This window comes from Theropithecus gelada, chromosome 10, assembly GCF_003255815.1.
Source record: "Theropithecus gelada isolate Dixy chromosome 10, Tgel_1.0, whole genome shotgun sequence".
Classification (NCBI taxonomy): domain Eukaryota; kingdom Metazoa; phylum Chordata; class Mammalia; order Primates; family Cercopithecidae; genus Theropithecus; species Theropithecus gelada.
In genome coordinates, this window is record NC_037678.1 from 73,630,078 (window position 1) to 73,652,679 (window position 22,602).

Consider the following 22,602-nt stretch of genomic DNA (forward strand, 5'->3'; position numbering starts at 1 on the left):
GCCTTGAAAACATTACGCTAAGTAAAATAAGTCAGACCCAAATCACACATTGTGTGATTCCATTTGTTAATTTATGAAATGCCCAGAATAGGGCCGGGCGAGGTGGCTCATGACTGTAATCCCAGCACTTTAGGGGGCCAGGTGGGTGGACAATTTGAGGTCGGGAGTTCGACACCAGGATGGCCAACATGGTGAAACCCCATCTCTATCAAAAATACAAAAAAATTAGCCGGGCGTGGTAGCACCCGCCTGTAATCCCAGCTACTCAGGAGGCTGAGGCAGGAGAATCACTTGAACCTGGGAGGCGGTGGTTGCAGTGAGGCCAAGATCATACCACTGCACTCCAGCCTGGGCAACAGAGGGAGACTCCATCTCAAAAAAAGAGAAGAAAAGAAAAGAAACAAAAAGAAAAAGAAATGCCCAGGATAGGCAAATCCATAGAGACAGAAAGAGCTGGAGTTGGCAGGGGCTGGGGATAGGAGGAAATGGGGAGTTCCTCCTAATGGATTGGGGGATTCTTTGGGGAGTGAAGAGAAAGTTCTGCCACTAGATAGTGGAGATAATTGCATATTGCGAATGTACTAAACGCCCCTGAATTGTACATTTTAAAATGTTTTAAATGGCAATTTTTATGTTGTGAATTTTACCTCAATTTTTTAAAAGAGAGATTTCCTGGAAGTTAATACCTATAACTTCTGCCTATAAGTTTTTGGCCCAAATTTACCCTCATGGCCACCGAGCCAGAGTGGAGCCTGGGAAAGCAGTGCCTGTACATATGGGGGATTTCATTACCAGGAAAGAAGGAACAAGTGAACATCAGGATAGATATTTATCTGGCAGTCCACCACATTAGAATTGCTGCTGGCACTGATGTTCTCAGGAAAAAAAAATCTGAAAAATTGCCCTAGGCCTGACACTGGAGTTAAGCATTAACTCAGGGAGATGGCGAGGAATCAGTTTGGAGATGTCACACTGTGGGCAAAGCACCTCTGCGGCCTCCATGTGCTCACGTCTGGAATAAGGGTTAGGAGTATGTGATCGGTCTCTAAGGTTTCTTTTCCCGCTGATGTCTTTTAAGTGTGTACGTTGATGAGTCAGTTATAAGAACCACGCGACTCCTGTCTCTTCTTCTCCTCCCTTCACCCAGACTGGTGCAGAAGACAGCCCTGAGGCTCATAAATATACATAAAGTGGTAAACTTGAGAACCTTAGACGGCTGAATACCTTTCCCTCCTCTCCTTTCCTACACATTCTGACAGGGTGGGCTGTGATGAGTGCCATGTCAAGGGCTTTGGGGATGCGGAGACAGGATCATTGGATCCTTGATTTGGGGGCTGGCAGAGCAATCCTAGGGTTAAGGGACAGGATGATGACTGAGGGAGGCAGCTGGTGAACGGTTCAGAACCACACCGGAAGCTTGATGATAGCAGCTCTCAGCCGGCAGCCCCTACTCGGGGATGCAGGGCAGGCTGTCCCCTTTGTCCAGCTCCCGTGAAGACAGTTCTTTTGGAAGAGGTGTTTTCCTTCCAGGAGCTCGGTGTCTCTCCTCTGTCAGAATCCAAATGCTAGCAGGTGTACGATGCAGCATGAGGGCCCCTCACCACCTAGGGCACCTTCTGGACTCAAAATCCTGCATGAGACCCTCTTCCAAAAGGTTTCAGGACCACAGTGACAGGGTAGAGTCAGTAAGGCCTGGTGAAAAGGAAACACCATTTTCTCTTCCAGACCACTCTTAATACTTCCTAGCCGCCAAATGTGTGGGGTTTGTTCTCATACCAAGCGATTCTCTGTGGACACCACTGGGTGTCCTACAACTCAACTCAATTCTCACACTGTTAGGAGTTAGCACACAGCCTACAGGGTGTGCACATGCCCCTCAGTCCCACAAGACTGCCCCACTTCAGATGCTAGTGCTTCAGAAGTTGTCACCTGTGCTTCTGACCGACCAGATTTAAATCAGGAGTTCCCACCAGCCCCCTTCTCAGGTTTGAAGATTTGCTAGAACAGCTCACAGAACTCAGGAAAACAGACGACCAGTTTATGATAAAAGGATACAACTCAGAAGCAGCCAGATGGAAAAGGTGCCTGGGATAAGGTGTGGGGAGGGGTGCAGAGCCCCCATGCCCCCCTCCCAGCACTTCCATGAGTTCAGCCTGGAGGCTCCTCAGGCCCCATCCTTTGGGGTTTGGGTTTTTATGAAGGCTTCATTCTTAGGCATGATTCATTAAGTCATCAGTCATTGGTGATGAAATCAACCTCCAGTCCCTCTCCCCTCTGTGGAAGTGGGTAGTGGGCATGAGGCTGAAAGTCCCAAGTCTCTAATCACTGGTTGGCTCCCCTGGCAACCAGCTCCCATCCTGAGGCTATCCAGGAGCTGCCAGTACCAGTCATCTCATTAGCATACAAAAAGTCACTCATCATTTTGGAGGTTCCAAGGGTTTCAGGAACTTTGTGCCAAGAGAAAGCAGAGATCAAATATATATTTCTCATTATGCCACACCTGGGTTCAGAATCCTGGCTCTGCCAATTTCCAGGTATGTGACCTCAGATAAACTACCTGGTCTCTGAGCCTTGGTTTCTCATTGTAAGATTTCATTGACCACATACATAACGTGTTCTGTGGACTGCACATAGCAGTTGGCATAAAGAAGGCTGATGACAAAAGTGAGCCCTACTTTTCCTCCTCCTCCAGCTTGCAGCAGTCTCGCACATCCCACAGCCACCCTAACAGAGAGCAAGGCTTGTTGGTGCTGCCGGGACTCATGCTTGGTGTCAGAAAAGGCAGAGATGATGAGTGTGGGCTCATCAGTCCTCCACTGTGGAGTGGGGTGACCGTGACCAAGGTACCTGGTTTCTCTACACCTTGGCTTCCTTGTCTGTAAAACAGGACGTCTGCAAGTGTCTGCCTCATAGAGTTAATGAGCTAATGCACATAAACACTTCGAAAGATGGCTGGCACACAAATGCCCAGTAAACTTCAGCTAATAGTATGATCACCACCACCACAGTCACCCCAGGTCTGACCTAGTGGGGCATGCAAAGTGCCCTTCATGTTCTTTCTGCAGGTTTCCCTGTTGGGAGGCACCCTGGAGCTCAGTCTTTTCTTTTTCATCCTCTCTAGGGACAAGACATTGGTCTCTGGGATGAATGGGAGGGGCCTCTACTATTGACACAGCCGCAGCAAACAATGCATGAGCTTTGGTGGAGCAAAGAAGGGTGTGGGCCTGTTGGGAGAGGCAGGTGCCAGCAAGAGATGCTGAGTACCCTGCCCCTCTTTCCTTACCCCTGTGCTGGACAAAGCCTTCTGGAGACGGACTTTCTACTTTCAAAGAACTCCGTGGTCTAGAGTGAGCTTTATCTGGAAAAGGACATGCGTCCTTTGGGATTTGGGGGTGGGGTGAAAAATCTCTAGGAAGGCTCAAGTGGTCTGAAACCATATGTTCCATAGAGTTCTTGTTTTTTAAAAATATATATTTCCAGAGGTTTTTATTTGAGAGCTCTTCTCTTTTGTTTTTCTTTTCTTTTCTTTCTTTTTTCTTTTTTTTAATTTTGAGATGGAATCTTGCTCTGTCACCCAGGCTGGAGTGCAGTGGCATGATCTCAACTCACTGCAAGCTCCACTTCTCAGGTTCAGGTGATTCTCCTGCCTCAACCTCCTGAGTAGCTGGGATTACAGGCATGCGCTACCATGCCAGGCTAATTTTTTAGTTTTTAGTAGAGATGGGGTTTTGCCATGTTGGCCAGGCTGGCCTCGAACTCCTGACCTCAAATGATCCACCCACCTCGGCCTCCCAAAGTGTTGGGATTATAGGTGTAAGCCACTGCACCTGGCCAGCCATTCTTTTTTCTAAAGCGAGTAAAGCTCTACCAAATTGCAACTGGCTGGGATGCACAGAAAGTAGTGAGCAAGATTGGCAGGAGGAGAGGGGAGAAAGTTGGGGGCCGTTTCCCTAGAGAGATCTGGCATCTATCAGCTGTACACAGCCATCTAGGGCTCAGTGTTTGCCAGTGTCTGAGTTCTGGGCTGCCTCTGTTGGCTACTCAGGTACAGGAATGCTCATTTTCCCCCTGCTCCCTCTGTCCTTTCTGTCCTCCCTTATTTCTTCCCTTCATTCAACAGATCCTTGTTGATTGCACGAATGTCTCAGTTTCCCTGAATTTGTGCAAAAATCTATTAATTTATTCTTTCAATGAATATTTGTTAAATGAATGAGTGAGTGGATGTTTGAATGAATGAATTTAGCACCCTGAACTGGGAGTAAGCTCATCTCTTGAGTCCCCTCTCTCCAACGGCAGGTTGGCTCACCATCCCAGGGAGCCTGCATTTTACTGGACAGGGTACCTATGGTGACCCTCCGCCCCATCTCCAGTGCTCTTGAGTGGAAGCCCCTCCCCAGTCCTGCCCTGGCCCCCACTCACTCCTGTCTCACCTTTCTCTCTTCTCCACGAAGGGCCCCTGCTCTAGACAAATAGCATCACTCCTTCTCTTGTGCCTTTGAGCCTCTCCTTCCCACCGTCTAGAACGCAGGCTGCTCTATGGGCACCTGACAAAATTCTCTCTCCTTTCAAGGCCCAGCATTTTCAGTGTAGCTTTTCCTGAGCCCTACAACTGAAAGTGATTTTTTTTTTCCTGCCTGCATCTCTCATACACCTTTCCTGGATTTACCCCATTCCATCATTCATGATCACTTATGCTTGTCTTATCCACTGCTGAAGCTCTTGGAGAGTTACAACTACACTTCATACACGTTTACACTCCCAACATTGTGCCTCACACAATGTCCTATGAATAATAGTTGCTCTAATATTTTTATTGAATGAATACTTCATATTCACTTTTCCTTGTAGACTAAATTTTGAGCTGTTGTCATGACAATCATCTCATGACATTAGTCTTTTCTTTGTTCATTTATTCCTTCATCCATTTATTTATCTAATTATCCTAATACAGTCAAGCAGTGCACTAGGCATCAGAACAGAAAGATCAAGAGGGCGCCGGGTGCAGTGGCTCATGCCTGTAATCCCAGCACTCTGGGATGCCAAGGCGTGCAGATCACTTGAGCCCAGGAGTTTGAGGCCAACTTGGTATGACAAAACTCTGTCTCTACAGAAAATACAGAAGTTAGCTGGGAGTGGTGGCTCATGCCTGTAGTCCCAGCCAATGGGGAGGCTGAGGTGGGAGAATCCCTTGAGTCCAGGAGCCAGAGGTTGCAGTGAGCCAAGATCACACCACTGCACTCCAGCCTGAGGCAACAGAGCCAGATCCTGCCTCAAAAATAAAATAGAATAAAAGATTAAAAAGGGATGTTCTGATGCAGACAGATGGACACATATAAAAAAGAGCTGTGTCTGGCACTGGAATGCACCCTCACACTCTCATCAGAGCTGTGGCCTCTTTGTAAAGACAGAGACCAGTTTGGTTTGCGGAAGAATGGGTGACGTAACCTCTTAAACATAACTCATAGGAAGATTTCCCAAAAAGTTTCTTTCAGCGAACACTTGGTACATCGTGGCATCTCTCATAAACCCTTCTCAGTTTAGCTCCGTCATCTTCACAATCATGTGAGAAGAAATCAGGAGGGTGGATTTTGAGATGTTTGTCCTCAAGTCTTATCCAGGTCATTCATGGCCTTTGACCTGCTCCTATAAACAGCTCTTGCCAGTGAGCATTTGCAAGTCCCCTCTGGGCCAAGGATTCCCCAATCACTAGGCCTAGAAACACTGCTCAGAGTCTCCGCCAGCCTCCCTAGCATCAGAGGCCCAGGTCGACACCAAGGCATTACAAATACAGGGAAGGTAAAGGATGCAAAAGTAAACATTTGCTGGATGCTGGAGAGGCGAAACATGCTTGGCGTCTGGGTACACACAAGGGTACAACAAAGAAGCCAAACCAGGATGATGGGTGTGAGAGAAGTATCCTCCCTTCCATTCTTTTCTTTTTTTTTTTTTGGAGACAGAGTTTTGCTTTTGTCGCCCAGGCTGGAGTGCAATGGTTGTGACCTCGGCTCACTGTAACCTCCGCCTCCCAGATTCAAGTGATTCTCCTGCTTCAGCCTCTTAAGTAGCTGGGATTACAGGTGTGCATCACCACGCCCAGCTAATTCTTTGTATTTTTAGTAGAGACGGGGTTTCACCATGTTGGCCAGGCTGGTCTCAAGCTCCTGACCTCAGGTGATCCGCCTACCTCAGCCACACAAAGTACTGGGATTACAGGCATAAGCCACCATGCCCGGCTCCTCACTTCAGTTCTGTTGGAGCCCCCATCCACAAAGCAATGAGAAATGCTGAAAGCAGACAGAATGTAGGCGCTCTGGTGACATAGTTCTCCTCATTGATTGGATGGAGTTCCACTGAACATTTGGCCTGTTCCCTAAGGACCGAGTGACAGCTCAGCAGATGGAGGGGAAAAGACACTCTTAGCTATGGGAACAGGGTGCACAGAGGTTCAGCTGTCTGAAAGGGCGGAGCATTTTCTGTGATCTTGCATCCTGGGAGCTGGCATAACTGCGACTAGAAAGACTGAATGGGAATAGGTTGTGATGTTCCTGCTATGCAAGATCAAGGTCTTTGGATTTTAACGTGATTCTTTCCAGGAATTTGGCTCTGCCCTCGACGAGCCTCACCCCAAAGCTGCTCTTTGGTAACTTACACCATTCCCCCACACCACCATTCCTTGCCTCCTAGGACTTCAGGTTCTCTTTTCTGCCTCACAGCTCTAGGACTCCAGAGTATCAACTGGCAGACGGCCTTCAACCGACAAGCGCATCACACACACAAGTTCTCTAGCCGGGAGCTCATCTTGCGGAGAGGCCAAAACTTCCAGGTCTTAATGCTCATGAACAAAGGCCTTGGCTCTAACGAAAGACTGGAGTTCATTGTCTCCACAGGTACCTGCACATTCCCCTCCCTGCCCAAACACACACATACCTGAGTGGCCCTTGTGCATTCAAGGAGTGATGGGGACCATACTGGGACCACTGGCATTGGGCTCTAGCCTTGCTCTGTCAATGATTCAATGTGGCCTTGGGCAAGTTGCTGTCCATCTCTGAGCCTGACTGAGAGTCACCATCCTCAAATCAAGAGGGATCTGGCCTGTATGTTCATTCCAGTTACTTCCAGTGGCAGAATATGGTGCTTCATTGGCTCATGTCCCCCAGACGGGGATTGTATTGGAACCTGGTCTCTCCACAGTCTGACCAGTGCTTGTTGGTTTTTCTCAACCTCTGTCTTCTTTGACAGGGCCTTACCCCTCCGAGTCGGCCATGACGAAGGCTGTGTTTCCACTCTCCAATGGCAGTAGCGGTGGCTGGAGTGCGGTGCTTCAGGCCAGCAATGGCAATACTCTGACTATTAGCATCTCCAGTCCTGCCAGCGCACCCATAGGACAGTACACAATGGCCCTCCAGATCTCCTCCCAGGGCGGCGTCTCCTCTGTGAAACTTGGGACGTTCATACTGCTTTTTAACCCCTGGCTGAACGGTAGGTGTCTAACCACCCACACTTTCAGCCCTGGCCTAAGCTAGAAAAGAGAAAGGGGATGGGGGAAATGATCTTCACAGGCTCAGGTTTGATTAGGGAAAGTCCATGGGCTGTGGAAAGGGCGCAGAAGCTAGAAATGAGGAGCTCTGACACTTCAGCAGCGTCTGAGTCTGGGCAGTCCCTCTATCTCTCCAAGTCCTCACCATTAAATGGACATCCTGCTGTTTCTTCTGGGAATATTGTCCAGATCACATTGAGCTTTTACAAACTGCATAGCACGGTTCATTTTAAGGGACAATACCACAGTATGATTCCACAGTATGGAGATAGCTTCCTGCCAGAAAGAGCAGGTGTCTCATCCCCAGGGTCTCATTTTCAGACCCTCAAGTCATCCTAGCTTCTCTTTCCAGCTCATAGTTCCCACAATTGGAGTTGGAAGAATTTCAGCCCAAGGGTCAGGGGAAGGCTAAAGGTGGGGCTTGCTCCGACCCCCAGGCCAGTTCAGGAGTTGGAGGAGAGGAGGAATGATCCCTACAGTCCTCCTAGGATTCTAGTCCCTGGTGTCTGCTTTTTGTATCAAACAGCGGATAGCGTCTTTATGGGTAACCATGCTGAGAGAGAAGAGTATGTTCAGGAAGATGCCGGCATCATCTATGTGGGAAGCACAAATCGAATTAGCATGATTGGCTGGAACTTTGGACAGGTAAAAGGGTCATAAGGAGGCTGAGGGTAATGTCCCTTTTACCCAAGAAGCTCAGCAGCATGCCCCACAGATCAATGGGAAGTCCCACATCTGTCCATCTGCCTGCCCTTCTATTTGTTCATGCATTCAGAAGACTTTCACTGGCCACCTATTATGTGTCAGACCCTGGGATCCACACTAAGGATACAGGAGATGAATAAGACAGATCATCTTTGAAGGGGTCGCAATCTAGTGGGCAAGATAGAACGTACACATAACTCAATTGATGCAATGAAGTAGTATTGGTGCCAGGGTGCACACATAGATATAAGGCCCCCTAGAGACACTGGGGACAGTGATGTAGCTTCTGTTTTTTCATTTCATGTAAAAATGTGATGAAACTTCCTTAGTGTGCCCACTCAGCCTTTCCAAGCCACACCCTCTTGGTCCTTTATTGTAGTGATCCCCATTTGAGTCTACAGAGTTCTCAGATTTGGTCAGTTTAGAAAACTTTCAGGGATGCCCTCCACATTTTATTTTATCCACCAGACAAAGGCATTAGAATAAAGCACCTCGGGTGGGGTGCCTTGGATATCAGAAGGATGTGTGCTTGGACCATCTACAGACCCTGTCTGTAGTCAACTTGAGCAAGTTGGCTATCTCCTTTATTGGGAGGAAGGAAAAAAGAGAAGGATAGTGAATAGAGTGCACCTAGGAGTGGAAGAGAGGCTTTTTTTTTTTTTTTTTTTTTTTTTTTTTTTGATGGCATGGTCAGGGAGGGCCTCACTTAGAAAGGAGCCTTTGATCAGGAACCTGAAGGAGATGAGGGCACCAGACAGAGATCCTGGGAAAGAGCATCAGGCAGAAGGAAAAGCAAATGCAAAGACCTAAGTCAAGAGGAACTCAGCCTTCTCAGTTTGAGAAGCAATGACTTCAATTAAGTCTTATTTTGTGAAAATCGCTTCAAATACATATACTTAACAAGAGATTTTATTTTTATAACTAGTTCTCCAGGAATCTCAATAACGCGTTCAAGATTGTAGGCAGGCCAGGTGCAGTGACTCACGCCTATAATCCCAGCACTTTGGGAGATTGAGGCGGGTGGATCACCTGAGGTCAGGAGTTCAAGACCAGCCTGTCCAAAATGGTGAAACCCTGTCTCTACTAAAAATACAAAAATTAGCTGGGTGTGGTGGTGTGGGCCTGCAATCCCAGCTACTTGGGAGACTGAGGCAGGATAATCACTCGAACCCAGGAGGAACCCAGGAGGTGGAGGTCACAATGAGCCAAGATCGCGCCACTGCATTCCAGCCTGGGTGACAGAGCAAGACTCCGTCTCAAAAAAAAAAAAAAAAAAAGGATGGGAGTCAGAGACAGAAGAAAACTCTGAGATGAGTTTGGCCTGATTATACAGATGGAGAAATCAAGGCCAGACAGGCTAAACGGCTTGCTCCTGAGGTTTGTGGCAGCCAGGGCGTCGGCTAGACCAGGCCACCTCCCATGCATTCACTTTAGGAGAGTTTGCACAAGGTCTTATGCTTTTTTCTTTTTTATAATTTTTTAATTTATTATCCTTTCCTCTCTTTTTTGGTTTTTTGTTTCAAAAGCTGTCTTTGAGGAAATACACAGGGTCTTGTGTGTAGTGAGTGCTCTGGATGAGTTTGCGGGGTTGAGAGCTGGGCGTGGTGGCTGTCCTCAGTAGCTCTCAGTTCCAGAGGCCACAGAGTCAAAGGATCTGACAGTTCCTGTGGTTCTCACCAGTGTAGTTCCCTTCTTGAGCCAACTCTCCTTGTCATTTCTTTCATTGTAATGTATGGTCTCATTCTGAACAGTTTGAAGAAGACATTCTGAGCATCTGCCTCTCAATCTTGGATAGGAGTCTGAATTTCCGCCGTGACCCTGCTACTGATGTGGCCCGCAGAAATGACCCCAAATATGTTGGCCGGGTGCTGAGTGCCATGGTGAGTAACAGGAAAATGATCACAACTAGTTGTCATCATATATTGAACACCACCTGTGGGCTAGGCACGCACACTCTTTATATATGTCATCTCATTAAAGCCTCACCAATTACAGCTGGTGGTTAGAATCATACACATTTTACCAACTTGGAGCACAAGGCCCCTCTAAGTTACAGGGCTTGCCTGAGGCACACAGTGAGTATGTGGCAGAGGCAGAGCCAGACACAGGTCCAGCCAGCTTCAAAGTCCTTTCTACCACATCATGAAGCCTTTCTCAGAGGAAAAGGGAACTTGCTCTTTGGGTGCCTGCCAAAGATGGGAGAATGCAAATCTAGGGCTCTGCTCCATCACTGGGCCTCCTGGGAAAGGAAGCGAGACCCCTATTGAGCTGGAGGTGGTGACCTCCTTTGCCTAACTCATCTCTTCCACAGCCCAGAGCACAGCCCAGAGTGTCAGATGGTAGGCTGCCTCATTCATGATCTAGATGGGGAAACAAGCTTGGAGAGCTGAAGTGGCTTGTTCAAACCACACAGCATGCGAGTCAGACCAGAACAAGGCCTTCATGGAAAAGGCCTGTGCCCCTACAACATACACACACACACACACACTCACACACTCACAATCTCTCTCTCTCTCTCACACTCACACACACACAAGCTAGATCCCCTAGGAGGCATCTATGGCTCTGCGCTCATTGCATAGAGAATGTCTCCATCCAGTCTGGGCGTGGTGGCTCACGCCTCTAATCCCAGTGCTTTGGGAGATGGAGGTGGGAAGATGGCTTGAGCCCAGGAATTTGCTGCCAGCCTGGGTAACACAGTGAGATCTCATCTCTACAGAAATTAAACAAAACAAAACAAAACAAAAACAAACCTAGCCAGGCATAGGCAGACACAGTGGCTCACACCTGTAATCCCAGCACTTTGACAGGTGGATGACTTGAGCCCAGGAGTTCAAGACTAGCCTGGACAACATGGCAAACCCTGTCTCTACAAAAAAAAAATAAAATAAAATAAAATAAAAATTAGCAGGACATGGTTGCATGTGCCTGTAGTCCCAGCTACTTGGGAGGCTGAGGTGGAAGGATCACTTGAGCCCAGGAGGTAGAGATTGTGGTGAGCCAAGATCATGCCACTGTGTTCCAGTCTGGGTGACAGAGTAAGACCCTATCTCAAACAAACAAAAATTAACCAAGCGTGGTGGCACATACCTGTAGTCCAGCTACTCAGGAGGCTGAGGCAGGAGGACTACTTGAACCCAGGAGCTTGAGGTTACAGTCAGCTATGATGGCACCACTGCACTCAGGCCTGGGTTATAGAGTAAGACCCTGTTTCCAAAAATATTCGTCCAAAATATCTAAACCTAGATCAACCTGCTCAAAAGTTGTAAGTTAAAAAGCAAAAAGTCATGATCAGACGCAGTGGTTCACACCTGTAATCCCAGGACTTTGGGAGGCTGAGGCAGGGAATCACTGGAGCCCAGGAGTTTGAGACCAGCCTGGGCAACATAGTGAGACCTCATCTACACACACACACAAGGAGCCAGGCATTGTGGCACATGCCTGTAGTCCCAGCTACTCGGGAGACTGAGCTGGGAGGATTGCATGAGTCCATTGGTCGCAGGCTGCAGTGAGCTGTGATTGCACTACTGTACTCCAGCCTGGGTGACAGAGTAAGAACCTGTCTCCAAAAAAAAAAGGTGAAAAGTCAAAGTGAATTCTTTACTTTAACCCTCTTAAACTAAGTAATTGCCCAGAAATTCTGTAACCTTTATTTATTTATTTCTATGGTTCATGGTTTAGGCATTTCTTGAGCTCTTGACTTTTGAGTTGGATATGTTCATGCTAATGAGCTAGTTACTTGGTTAGAAATGTGAACAACTTCTCAGCTGCATAATAAATATCTGGAGTGCCTCTGAGAGGGCTTCTGGAAAGAGCTGAGTCTTAGACTGAGCCTGGCAGGAAAGGAGAAAGGTGGCCCGGCGAACTCAGAGGCTCTAAGGAGATGAACGAGGACCTGAGTAGCCGAGGGAGGGTATGGAGAGGAAGTGAGCCTGGAGCAGAATTTTGAAACCAAATGGCCTGGAAGAGGTTTGATTAAAGCCCTGGTGACTTAGAAAGCTGAGCCTCTTTGTCCTAGGAGAGAGTGGGTGAGGCCAGAGGCTCCTGCAGCCACTGACTCACTCGCACCCCAGGGCCAAACCACTTTATCGTGGAGCCAATTTCCTCAGCTGCACCTCCCAGATGCTCCGTTCAGACCTCCCAGCTGGGCTGGGCCATGAACTAATTATGGCCTGTGCAGAGCTTTGAAATGCCCAGCTTTCAGCCAGAGATGACCGTGCTGATAGCCACTTTGGAGGCTGGAGGACCAGTGACTCAGGAGATGGGGAAGGACTGCACAACCTTCTGTCTCAAAGGAGGCTCTGTCTTGCCAGACTCTGCCATGACAGCCCAGGCCCTCCTGGAAGGGGTGCAGAACTCACCACTGCACTGAGGGGTGGCAAGGCTGGCCATGGCCTGTTCTGGGCAGGGATCCTTTTGTGTCCAGACTGTCCATTCTCATAGGCCTTGCCCCTTACAGGCACTCCAAGGAGAGGGGGTAAGACACACAGGCTGGAGGAGCCCTCGGAGATCCTGATCCAGCCTCTCATTGCACAGTTTAGATAAACGACAGCCAAAGTTTCACAAACCCTGACCCTTGACTACAGAAGACACCTCCGAGTGCCTTTGTCCTAACTTTCCCTTGAAAATTCTCTTCCCTATTGGAAGGTGAAGAACTAAGGCCTGGAGAGGTGAACAGACCTTTGTGCAATCATCAAGTTGGCAAGTGGCAAGGTGGGGCTTGTAACCTCGCTGTCTCCTTTTCTCTTTTAACTTTTATTGTGGAAAAGTTCAGACCTATACAAAAGTAGAGAGAAAAGCGTAATGAACTCCTGTGTATGCATCTCAAGCTTCAATAATTACCCCTTCAAGGCCGGTGTCATTTCATTCTGACCCTCTCTTTCACAGATGATTTGATAAATCTTAGACATTACACATTTGTCATCATTTCACCTGTAAATATTTCCAGGTGTGTCCCTAAAAGACAATGGAACTCAGGTCTCTTGATTTCTAGTCCAGTGATCTTTTCAGGCTGCCTCTTGATTGTGTCACTTAGATAAGAACCTTGCCTTAAATTGAATAAATGAACGAGTAAACTAACAAACGAACAAATAGCTGAATGAATGAAAGAAAAGGAATACTCTATCTTTATTCTTTCCAAGAAGAAGTTAGTTGCTGAAGTTCTAAAGTGACTTTCTGGCAGGGGTGCGGTGGCTCACGCCTATGATCCCAGCACTTTGGGAGCCAACATAGGCGGATCACTTGAGATCAGCCTGACCAACATGGTGAAACCCCATCTCTACCAAAAATACAAAACCTAGCCGGGCATGGTGGCACGCATAATACCAGTTACTCAGGAGGCTGAGCCAGGAGAATTGCTTGAACCTGGGAGGCGAAGCTTGCAGTGAGCCAAGATCACGCCACTGCACTCCAGCCTGGGTGACAGAGAGAGACTCCGTATCAGAAAATAATAAAAAATAAATAAATAAAGTGATCTTTTTGTAAGACCATACACCAAAAAAGAGTTTCAAACCATGGACTCCCAGGCAGACAGATAACAGTGATAGCCTGTGAATTCTTTCCTACCAGAAGTCCTCTGCAAGCTGGATTTGTGCCCTGCCTTGCCACAGACAAGCTGTGCTGTCTGTTTCCCATGTCAGGCTGCCACACAGGAATGACCTGTGGATCAAGGACAATCAAACATGGCCTGTTCGGGAAAGCACCTCTAAACTCGTAAACCACTCCATACCCCTAGGGGTTAAGTGTTACAAGGATCATCCCCAAGTCACCTAGAGAGACAAAGAAAAGTTCAATCATGGTCCTTGGCTTCCTTCCTCATCTCCCCACCTTGTCCTCTGAATTCTGCATGTCAGTCTCCCTAGGAAAGGCATTAGTGCTGACTCATTTTGGGGGGTGGTTTCTGCCCAGATCAATAGCAATGATGACAACGGTGTGCTTGCTGGGAATTGGAGCGGCACTTACACGGGTGGTCGTGACCCAAGGAACTGGAACGGCAGCGTGGAGATCCTCAAGGACTGGAAAAAATCTGGCTTCAGCCCAGTCCGATATGGCCAGTGCTGGGTCTTTGCTGGGACCCTCAACACAGGTACCTTGGGTGTGGTGTGCCTTGGCTGGGTCAGTGGGTGGCAGTGGGCTATGCCAAGGTACCGTCTCCACCACCTGAGTCCTCACGCCCACCCTGACTTGCAGCACTGCGGTCTTTGGGGATTCCTTCCCGGGTGATCACCAACTTCAGCTCAGCTCATGACACAGACCGAAATCTCAGTGTGGATGTGTACTACGACCGCATGGGAAACCCCCTGGACAAGGGTAGTGATAGTGTATGGTAAGTATCTCACCCTTTGCCTGAACCTCGAGCACCACATTTGAGTGGCTTCTCGCTCTCACCATCCTCCTGAGACCCAGGTCCAAACAGGAGTTGCAAGGCAAGTAACATGTCATCACAGCATGTAGAATGGAAATGCTGGCAACGCTGATTACACACTTAGCAGCACCCAAGACACCTCTTCTCGGTGCTCTGCAGTCTGCTAGTCTGGTCTGTCTTGCCGCTGTCAGACGAAGGGTCTGATCCCAGTGAAAGACAGGGCTCCTAAATTCACTCTGAATTTATGGGATCCATTGGACCTTATACTACTTTAGAAGAGAAAAATCCATATGACTTGTAAACTTTCTTTTTTTTTTTTTTTTTTTTTTTTTTTTTGTGATGGAGTCTTGCCCTGTCACCCAGGCTGGACTACAGTGGCGTGATCTCGGCTCACTGCAACCTCCGCTTCCCGGGTTCACGCCATTCTCCTGCCTCAGTCTCCCAAGTAGCAGGGACTACAGGTGCCCACCACCACGCCTGGCTAATTTTTTTGTATTTTGAGTAGAGACAGGGTTAAACTTTCTTAAAGAGAATAAAAGAGCAACACATCTTCTCTTAGCATATATATATATATATATATATATAGAGAGAGAGAGAGAGAGAGAGCTATTATACACCTTGGTTGACATCAAAAGTTCAGAGTTTATTCTGGATTCTGGATGATAACAATTAGTTTTTTTTTTTGAGATGGAGTTTCATTCTTGTTGTCCAGGCTGGAGCACAATGGCACAATCTCGGCTCACTGCAACCTCATGTTCTCAGGTTCAAGTGATTCTCCTGCCTCAGCCTCCCAAGTAGCTGAGATTACAGGCATGCACCACCATGCCCAGCTAATTTTTGTATTTTAGTAGAGACGGGGTTTCACCATGTTGGTCAGGTTGGTCTTGAACTCCTGACCTCAGGCCATACACCCGCCTCAGCTTCCCAAAGTGCTGGGATTACGTGTGTGAGCCACTGCACCCGGCCAAAATGTTGTATATATATTTGGGCATTTATATTCTTAACCATAAATATGCCATGTGCACACTATCAATACACACACACACATGTAATTTAATGATAGATGCCACAGGAAGTAGATTATATGAAATGTGTAGACTTATATCTGTAACTGCATAGAGCACTAGATAGATAGATATTATATAGATAAAAATAGATATTGTTACAACTGTTTAAGGTTACATCATATACTAAGTTATTACTGGATGGCAATTGGCAATGATGTTTATATCTGTATATACACATAGATATCTATGTGTCTATATAAAGTACCCGTCTATCTATTCCTTTAATCCATTTCAAAGGCTACACACACACATAGTTGCTCACATGCATGTATATGTCTAGATAATCGTATGACAGATGTCATCTTATTTTCAGATGTTCAATTTTAAGGTAGTCTGCATAAAATATTTGTATTATTTATCATTACCAGAATAAATATATCTAACTTATCTGAAATCTGCTTAATGTAACTAAGGGTATAAAATGAAAGGAAAATAGCTAATAATGGAAAACACTGTTAAAACAAATAAATAACAACTCCATGCCAACAACCGAATTGAGTAATAAAAGCATCCTTTCCCTTCTGAAAGAGAGTGAGGCTTATGTAACTCATCCCAGGGTCAATGGATTCCGGGGTTTTACTGGGGGAGAGAAAGCTTATTTAAGGAGTTTCTTTCTTGATCTGCACATATGCAACTTTCTCTCTAATGATATCGCTTACTTGTGGCCAGACTTTGTTTTCCAGCTTCTCATGAATGAGTGTCTTTTCTTTTCCCTGGGCTTTTCTTTGTTCTTGTGTCCAAAATCCCATCACAACCAGCTCTGATCGTTGGGGCTATGCCATTCCCAACTTTAGTTTCTTCTACAAAAGGAGATGGTTGGTCAGACAAGTTGGAGGTCCCCTCAGCATATCCTTTCTGTGATTATCCTGTACACTAGGAACTGCAGGGACATGGAAAGCTTAAGTCTCAGTTCCTCCACTGAAAGCATTTATGGTGCTGTTAGGAGACAAGGGGTGGGGAAGCCACTAGTAGAGGCTAATTAGCAACACAGCATGGTGTGTGATGCCCAGACAAGTGATTAAGACAAGGATACTGGGAACTTGGAGGAAATCCTCAAGGAAGGCGTCCTGGAAGCGGGAAAGTGAGGCTTTTAAGCTAAATTTAGAATTAGAACCCAAGTCTCCTGGTTAGTGATTCACACTGCCCCCCACATCAGCTTAACATCACCTTTGGGACAAGTAGGAGCTGATGGAGACATTCCAAGGTGGCTCCCTGGTAACTTCTGTGGCCTCATGGGAGGGGGCCAGATGCAGAAGCTCTGACTGTTCCTGAGGATCTTGTCACTCCTCCCTTCCTCTCCCCTTTTCTGAACCTTCTCAGAAAGCCAAGGGAGCTGATAGTTACTCCCTACACCATTCCCTACAGCTGATGGTTGGGGGAGCCAGCCCTGGAGGGCATGAGGACAGGGAGTCCCAAGCACTAGCTCCAGCCCTACTACCAAATTGCTGTGAGGCTTGTGCAAGGCAATTTATCCTTCTGGTGCCAAGTTTCTTCATATGTGAAATATAAGGGTCAGCCTAGGACTAGATGATTTCTTAAGTCCTTTGCCAGCTTAAACTTTTAAATTCTCTGGAGCTTCAGCCCATTCCACTTTCTATAAGAGAGCTAGCCCTCCCAACCAAGGGAGCCCTACTGTTCCTTCCCTGTTAAATCCCATGCAGGGGAGAGCTAAACCAAGAGCCAGCTTCTGCCTGGAGTGAAATTACTAAGCTGTTATTATAAGGGCAACTGGAGTTTGGACAGAAAACCTCTGATATGAATCTTTGTATGTTACCAAAAAGTCTTGAAAGCTTTGGAACCGTGCCCAGATTTGCCTAAAGTAATAGAATGTGAGAATCAGGGGAGGTTAAGCATAGAAGTGCTTAGTAATAGTAACAGCAGCAAATAATAATTTGTTGAGCAATTGTTGTGTGCCAGGTACTGTTCTAAGTGCTTACATTTCGTCTTCACAAATGACGTAGGCATTGTTATTTTCATCCCCAATTTGTTTTTTATGGATGAGAAAACAAAGGCCCTGAGAGAAGTAACCTGTCTAAGATTAAACACTTGGAGACATGTAGACACTCTTAAGCGCATAACATTATGTAAGTTCCTTGCCTTTGCTACACCTCAATTTCCCACTTGTAAAACAAAGGGCCAGATCAGGAGACCTCAGTGACATTTTCTAGGCCTTTCTTTTAATCAGATTCACAGCAGCCAGTGGGGTGAATTTTTTTCTAAACCACTTTGCTCATACCAATGGTCTGGCTTAAGAGGCACACAGCTCCGGAGTATTCACTGTCTTCCGAGTCAGGACACTTTTTGGGGGAGCTGAGTTTGGGATGCTTCTTTGAGATGTCTTCCTTCAGGGCCACTGCAAAGGAGGTCTCTGAAGCCTATTCAGCCACCGAGCAGCAGCCGAATGATTTAGAACAGTCTAGTCAAATTATCTTGACTTTTCTGACTTGTTTTCTTCATTCATTTGACTTGATCCCCCAATTTCTAGAGTCATAGATCTGACTCTACCTGTAGACTTTGCAGAACTCTGAGGTAGAAGGCACCTAGAGACTGCTCAGCCCTGCCAGGGAGGTGGAGTCAGGCAGTGCCTCCAGTTGTCAGCACCCACACCTCAGCCAAGCCCCTGGCTCCTCGTGTAATCTCTCCACGGCCTCTGCCTCTGAATACCTGCTTCCACTAGTCCTGAACTCGCTCCTAGGCCCTTAGTGAGGAAGCGACAGAGAGTGGTTTCAGCCCAGAAACAATTCAATTCAGCAAACGTGATTCCGTGCACACCTGCACTGGACTCTGGGCACCAAGAGGAACAAGATGTGCTGGAGGAGGGTTTTCGTTTATTTGTTTTGTTTTATAACGGGGCCTTAGAGACTGAATAGAGGAGTTTACAGCTGCATTAAAAGCTTGGCAAGTATGGAGTTGCAATGAAATCAATGAATTACTTGCAAGATTCGAGACAGCACAGAGGTATGGTTGGCACTCTCGGCGTGTCAGGAAAGGCTTTTTTGGCAGAGATAGTATCTGAACAAAATTTGGGAGGACAAATGGGAGTTTACCTACAGAAGGGTGGGGTTTGGGGCCACTTTCTAGGCAAGGTCTCCTAACTCTGTGAACTCAAAGGTAAGCATAGCACAGTTGGTGTCTGTAGAGCAGTGGTTTATAAACGTCAAAGACTGCATCAGAATTAATATGGGTGGGGAAAGATGAAAGCAGCAGAAATCTGCACTTTTTAATAAATGCCTCAGGTAGTTCTGATGCCCACAGCCTGTCCTCTCCTGAGCTCCTGCTCCTGAAACCCTCAGGAAAGGAGTGGAGCCCGAGGTTGAGGGGTGGGAGAGAGTGTGGCACACAACCAGAAACTCACACGGGAATTTCCACATGGCACCACTGGGCATCAGAAAGACGCACATCCCAAATATTTCTGTGTAACTGAAGTGGCTGACTTTTGCCTGAGGGAAGAACCAGGATGTAGTTGTTATCTGCTCTGCCTTAAATTCCTGCCTTGCAAGCAAGTATTAAAATACAGCTACTTATCACTTTTTCTTTTTTTTAACCAACCTGACCTTCCCCTCAGTTGCTCTGTCAGGAGCAAACTGAGTGTAAAACTTGGTGTTCTCACTCACTTTCTCATCCCTCCCTTGCCCCTTTCACCCACCTAGGACCATCTTCCCACACTTCTTCCCTTGCCTTCTCCTTGGTGAGTTCTAACCGACCATGAAGGCCTGTCCAAAAAGACTTCCTGGGTCCTGGAGATCATTTTTATAACGCCCTTTTAAAAATAATTATAGAAAAATTCAAAATACATAAAGAAATAAAAATCATTTATGATCTTATTCACATATCTTCAACACTTGGTAGTTTTCCATTCATCTTTTCTCTATGAGTTGTTATTTATAGAACTGGGATGATACATTTTACAAGGCATGAGTAGAAGACAGAGCATATAATAGATACATTCCATTTCTTCCCACACTTCGAAACCAACCACTTCACCTTTCGTTTTAGTCATGTTTTTTTTCACTAAATATTATATCATGAGCATTCCCCCATGTCATTAAAAAATCTTCAAAAATAAGATCATTTCAAATACATCAAAAATGCATCATATTCTGTTATATGGAATGGAACCGATGTAAAATCAAGTTACATAAAATGGAACCTACCATTAACCTGTTTCCCTTTTTTAAGCCCATCTGCCTGGATTGAAATCCCACTCTGCTTAATTACTCACTGTAAGACTTTCTCAAGTCACTTAACTTCTCTGAACCTCAGTTTCCAGAGTTGCTGAATGGGGAATAATAATTATTTCTGTCTTTTAGGGTATTGTAAGTTAATGTATGCAACAACACAGTTAGAACACAACTTTCTGTGTTAACACTGTGTTAGCTATGATCATTCAACTTATATGTATTTTCTAATTATAGAAGTAATGAGTAATTCACATGATAGAAAGTAAAAACATTACATTACAGAAATAAGTAACATAAAACTGTTTGTATGCACTATATACATGATACATACATCAAACTGTTCATGGTGGATATCTAAGAAAATAGAATTATTGGAGACTAACTTTCTCCAATGTTTTATGTATAATTTTTTAACAAATGGATTTATCATACATCTACATATATACACATAGGAGTTTTTTCTTTTTCCTTTTTTATTTCCGTAGATTTTTGGGGAACAGGTGGTATTTGGTTATATAAGTTCTTTAGTGGCGATTTGTGAGATTTTGGTGCACCCATCTCCTGAGCAGTATACACTGAACCCAATTTGTAGTCTTTTATCTCTCACGCCCTTCCCACCTTTTCTCTCTGAGTCCCCAAAGTCCATTGCGTCATTCTTATGCCTTTGCATCCTCATAGTTTAGCTTGACTTATGAGTGAGAACATATGATGTTTGGTCACACTGATTTTCTTATTTCATGATATCTCTTAGACATCTCTCCATGTAAGTACTAGATTGATTTTGCTTGTTCTTTTTGACAGCTGTTTGATATCCCATTCCATGTCTCTGCCACCATTTGTCTGCCAATTCCCTTGTTGATGAACTTTTGCTCCAACTCTTTTGCTATTACAAACAATGCCTCGGTGGATACCTTTAGATATACATCTATGTGCACTTATGTGAGTTTTTCTATGGGAGAAATTCCTAGATGTGGACCTACTGGCTCAGTGAGTATGTAGATTTTTAAAGGTTTTTATGCTCGTTGCCAAATTGCTTTCCACAGAGGTCATAGCAATTTAAACTCCCACCAGTGGGGTATGACAGTGCTTGTTTTCCCACCCAGAATGAGCACCACAATGAGTATCACCCTATGCTTTAATCTCTGTCAGTCTAATAGCTGTCATCTATGTATCTCTGTCATATTATCTCTTTGTCATTTTAATTTTCTTTTAATAGTACTGAGGTTAAAACTATTCTCATATGTTCGGTGGTTATTTGTATTTCTTATAAAAATTGCCTGCTCATTGCTATTTATGGGCATGTTTTTATTTTTCTATTTATTATTTTTTCATCACTTAGTTCAAGGAAAGTATGCTTTCTCTTATCAATTTGTAAGTACATTACAATATTGATACAGTAAATCCCTTGCATGTATGTTGGATATATTTTCTCTGCTTTATTGATTTTTTCAGTCATTTGTCTCACTGCCTTCAAACTGAATAATTTCTTTTCTTTTTTTTTTTTTTTTTTTTGAGACGGAGTCTTGCTCTGTGCCCCAGGCTGGAGTGCAGTGGCGCGATCTCGGCTCACTGCAAGCTCCGCCCCCCCGGGTTCACGCCATTCTCCTGCCTCAGCCTCCCAAGTAGCTGGGACTACAGGCGCCCACCACCTCGCCCGGCTAATTTTCTTGTATTTTTAGTAGAGACGGGGTTTCACCGTGTTAGCCAGGATGGTCTCGATCTCCTGACCTCGTGATCCGCCCGTCTCGGCCTCCCAAAGTGCTGGGATTACAGGCTTGAGCCACCGCGCCCGGCCCAAACTGAATAATTTCTAGTCATCTATCTTCAAACGTATTGACTCTTTCCTCTGTCATCTCTATCCTGCTAATAAGTTTATTTATCATTTAATTTCAGATATTGGTCTTTTTTCCAGTTAAAAATTTTCTGTTTGGTTCTTTTTTCATATTTTCTGTTTCTCTGCCCAAAGTTTATCTCTTTTCATTCGTTACGAGCATATTTTCCTTTATTTCATTGAGCCTAGCTCTAGTAGCTGCTTTAGTCTTTGTCCAACAATTCCAACATCTGGATTATTTTATGGTTGGTCTCTGTGGATTGTCTTTTCCCTTGAGGATAAACCACATTTTCCTGGTTCTTTGCTTGTTGAGTAATTTTGGCTCATACCCCAGATGTTGCATGTGTCTGAATTCTGTTATCTTGTTTTAGCTGCTTATCTTGGGTGACTCAACGTGCAAATTGTTTTCCCTGCAGTAGACAGTGGCTCTGCTCTCAGTTCAGTACTTTTATCTCCAGCTGAACGGCTCGTGGTCTGCCTCATCCATGTATGACTGAGGGTCACCCAGAGGTTTGGGCAGCTTCCTTGACTCTTTCCAGAATTCCCCCCTCATTCTCCAGCAACCCCGGTTGGTCCAGGCTCTGTTCCTGGTTCCTCAGGTCAGAAAGCTGTGGGCTGCCTGTCGAGTTCTTGCTCCATGTACTTTACCCCAGCTGTGGCCTTTCCTTAGAGCAAACTCATACAAAGTGCAGCTTCTCCACATTCTGATTCCTTTCCAAAATCATCGTGCTTTGATCATGCTCAGGTGTCTTTTCTAGTTTTTCATTTTTCCCCCCACAGTTTCTCATTATATGCAAAAAGATTCATCTGTTTTGAGCTTATCCTCCATACCAAAAACAGAACTACAGGTTTTTTATTTGTTTACATGTAATTTCAATATTTTTACATACTCAAATATATGAGTCTCTTCCTTTATG

The 22,602-nt window shown here is 45.7% G+C and overlaps 1 protein-coding gene across 1 annotated transcript in view; it reads left to right on the top strand.

The window, feature by feature from the left end:
* Positions 1-22,602, top strand: part of TGM3 (transglutaminase 3) — a 45,956-nt gene that overhangs the window by 7,213 nt on the left and 16,141 nt on the right. Inside the window, exons 2-7 of the mRNA XM_025399236.1 lie at positions 6,714-6,887; positions 7,240-7,479; positions 8,064-8,182; positions 9,994-10,122; positions 14,150-14,327; positions 14,432-14,567. Coding sequence (XP_025255021.1) covers positions 6,714-6,887; positions 7,240-7,479; positions 8,064-8,182; positions 9,994-10,122; positions 14,150-14,327; positions 14,432-14,567 — 976 coding nt within the window. The remainder of the gene's footprint in view (positions 1-6,713; positions 6,888-7,239; positions 7,480-8,063; positions 8,183-9,993; positions 10,123-14,149; positions 14,328-14,431; positions 14,568-22,602) is intronic.